This window comes from Sinocyclocheilus rhinocerous, unplaced genomic scaffold, assembly GCF_001515625.1.
Source record: "Sinocyclocheilus rhinocerous isolate Xijiao unplaced genomic scaffold, SAMN03320098_v1.1 scaffold329, whole genome shotgun sequence".
NCBI lineage: Eukaryota > Metazoa > Chordata > Actinopteri > Cypriniformes > Cyprinidae > Sinocyclocheilus > Sinocyclocheilus rhinocerous.
Window position 1 is genome coordinate 172343 of NW_015652820.1, and position 2434 is coordinate 174776.

The 2434-nt window shown below is 41.7% G+C and overlaps 1 protein-coding gene across 1 annotated transcript in view; it reads right to left on the reverse strand.

Moving 5' to 3' along the window:
- Positions 1 to 813: 813 nt before the first annotated feature.
- The window catches only part of LOC107715177 (protein farnesyltransferase/geranylgeranyltransferase type-1 subunit alpha-like), a 17920-nt gene continuing 16299 nt past the window's right edge, over positions 814 to 2434 (reverse strand). The window contains exon 9 of the mRNA XM_016521237.1: positions 814 to 1421. Coding sequence (XP_016376723.1) covers positions 1251 to 1421 — 171 coding nt within the window. The 3' untranslated portion in view covers positions 814 to 1250. The remainder of the gene's footprint in view (positions 1422 to 2434) is intronic.

The following is a 2434-nucleotide window of genomic DNA, read 5'->3' on the forward strand; positions in this document are numbered from 1 at the left end:
CCTCTGCAGTGAATGGGTGCCATCAGAATGAGTCCAAACAGCTGATAAAAGCATCACAATAATCCATAAGCAACCCACACCACTCCAGTCCATCAATTAATGTCTTGTGAAGTGAAAAGCTTTGTGTTTTTAAGAAACAAATTCACCATTGAGGCATTTTAACTTTAAACTGAGTCCATTATCCATAATAATGCTTCCTTTTTTAATCAGCTGTTAGGACTTTAATTCTGACGCAATTCGCAATTCTGACTTTGTTCTCTTTCTCTGATGAGCTCAATACTGTAATGTTCTAATGCTACAGCGGGAAGGTCTCATTGCCAGGCTCTGCACCATAAACACTTCAGATCCTGCCACGGGGCTCTTCATCAGATGAGTGCCCTTGAACGAGGATCATTACCCCCTTGTACTTTAGGGAAGCTGTCCTGCTTTGACCCCAGTCTCTGCCCGCAGATGTCTGCTGAAGTCAGAGTAAATACAGCCTGTGCTTAGTAACAAAAAATGACTCATAATAGCAAACAGTAGCTTATGTTAATGAAGTAGAAATATCCTTCACTGGAAGCTATAAAGGACAGACTTTCTCATACCTGTACTGTCCTGACAGCAAAGCAATGAGCTAGGAGGCCTGTTTCTGTCACAGAATAAAACAATGTAAAAAATGAAGTATAGTATTGGTTAAGTATCTGCTAAAAATGGCATTGAAATCTGAAACCTGCTTATAAATCAAACACTTTAGACAACACTTGACAACAGCCTTCTAGTAACAAGTCACTTTTTAGATCCTATTTCAACCAGGAAATGTAAGACAAAGAAAATAAGTCAATCAGCTTTAGCATTATCCATTATTATTTCTGAACATTCGAAAAAAAGCGTGTACAGTCACAGTCTGAGCAGAGTTTGGTAACACAGACCAGAAGATGCTTTGGCAAGAAAGGTTTCTGACTACACCTGAAGCATGTCGGCAATGTATTCGCTTTGATAAATGACACTTTTAACCTCGGAAAACTTAGATGCTAGTCTAAAACATAAGTATGACTGGTATGATTAACTGCCAAACTCCCACAGTCCATTTTATTCACTGTACAGTTCACTCTGAGCGTGTTTAAGCATATGGCTACTTGGAGTTTTACACCGTTCTGACTTACAAGCGCTGCTGTTAAAGCCTGCACACGCAAGCACTCATACAAAGATAAAGAGTCTATCATGTCTCAGAATTTCTCTGTCTAAGCATGTGTCCAGGCCTGCGTTTCTCCTCAAGGGTCACTGGCCTCCATGTCGGGCTGCTGGGACGAGGGAGGAGGTGGCGGGTCAGAGGAGGAGGAAACGGGGTCACCTGAGCCATATGTGTTCTGCAGTGAACGGGACACGTAATTCCAGTATTCCCTTCTAATGGTGTCCTTTTCCTCGGCCAGGAGCTTACAAAGCTAAAAAACAAAGAGGTGTGAAAGAGTGAGAAAAATGAAGGCTCTTTTTATCGATGGAGATAGCAGAGATGATTCGGAGGGGAGAAATGGAAATGCATTCTGACAAGAACCAAAAAAAAATAAAAATGTATGGTAAACTCCAAGACATTGACTGAACACTATACATATTTCAGACCGTGTAAAACAACAGGGGAGTGGAAGTCTAAATGCAGCTCTGACATTTTCCCATGTAAAGAGCGCCTTCGTACAGCAGTGAGACGGCCGACTCCCTCTGAGCAGCAGTAAAAGGCAGTTCAGACCTTATGAAAGGAAATCTGCTGGTTACGCTCATCAACATTCTGCACTTCACAGCCTTACTGAAAGGTCAGAGTTCTCCAGCTCGACCTGCTGAGGAATTCTCTAGAAGCATGGGAGAAACAGGAGCAGAATCCTTTCTAGAATTGACCTATCCGTAAGCCCCTCCCCTCGAACACAGATGAGCCAATGGCAGTCGAGTATCAGTTGCACGGGGAGCGGAACTCGGACATCATTAGGTTTCAGCGCCATAGAGAAACATTGGAAGATCCGAAGCTTTCATCGGTTTGATGGTGTTTATGCTACAAAAATGGAAAAACGATGTGCCTGGGGTACTTGTAACACTGATTTCAGGCATCCTGAGAGGATGGGCAATGGAATTTATTTTATTGTATTTCCTAAACCCAAACAAAACAGAGCAAAATGTCTGTAAGCATTCAACCCTAATCCCAATGAAGACAAAAATGTTCGTTTTCTGGTTGTCATTAAGTTACAATTTTCATCTGCTCAAGCAGAACATTAAAGGGGTCATATGATGCGATTTCAATTTTTCCTTTCACTTTGGAGTGTTACAAGCTCTTGGTGCATAAAGAAGATCTGTAAAGTTGCAAAGACTAAAGTCTCAAATCCAAAGAGATATTCTTTATAAAAGTTAAGAGTCAACCACGCCTACCTAAAACGGCTCGTTCTAACACACCCCCACATATCTACATCACTAT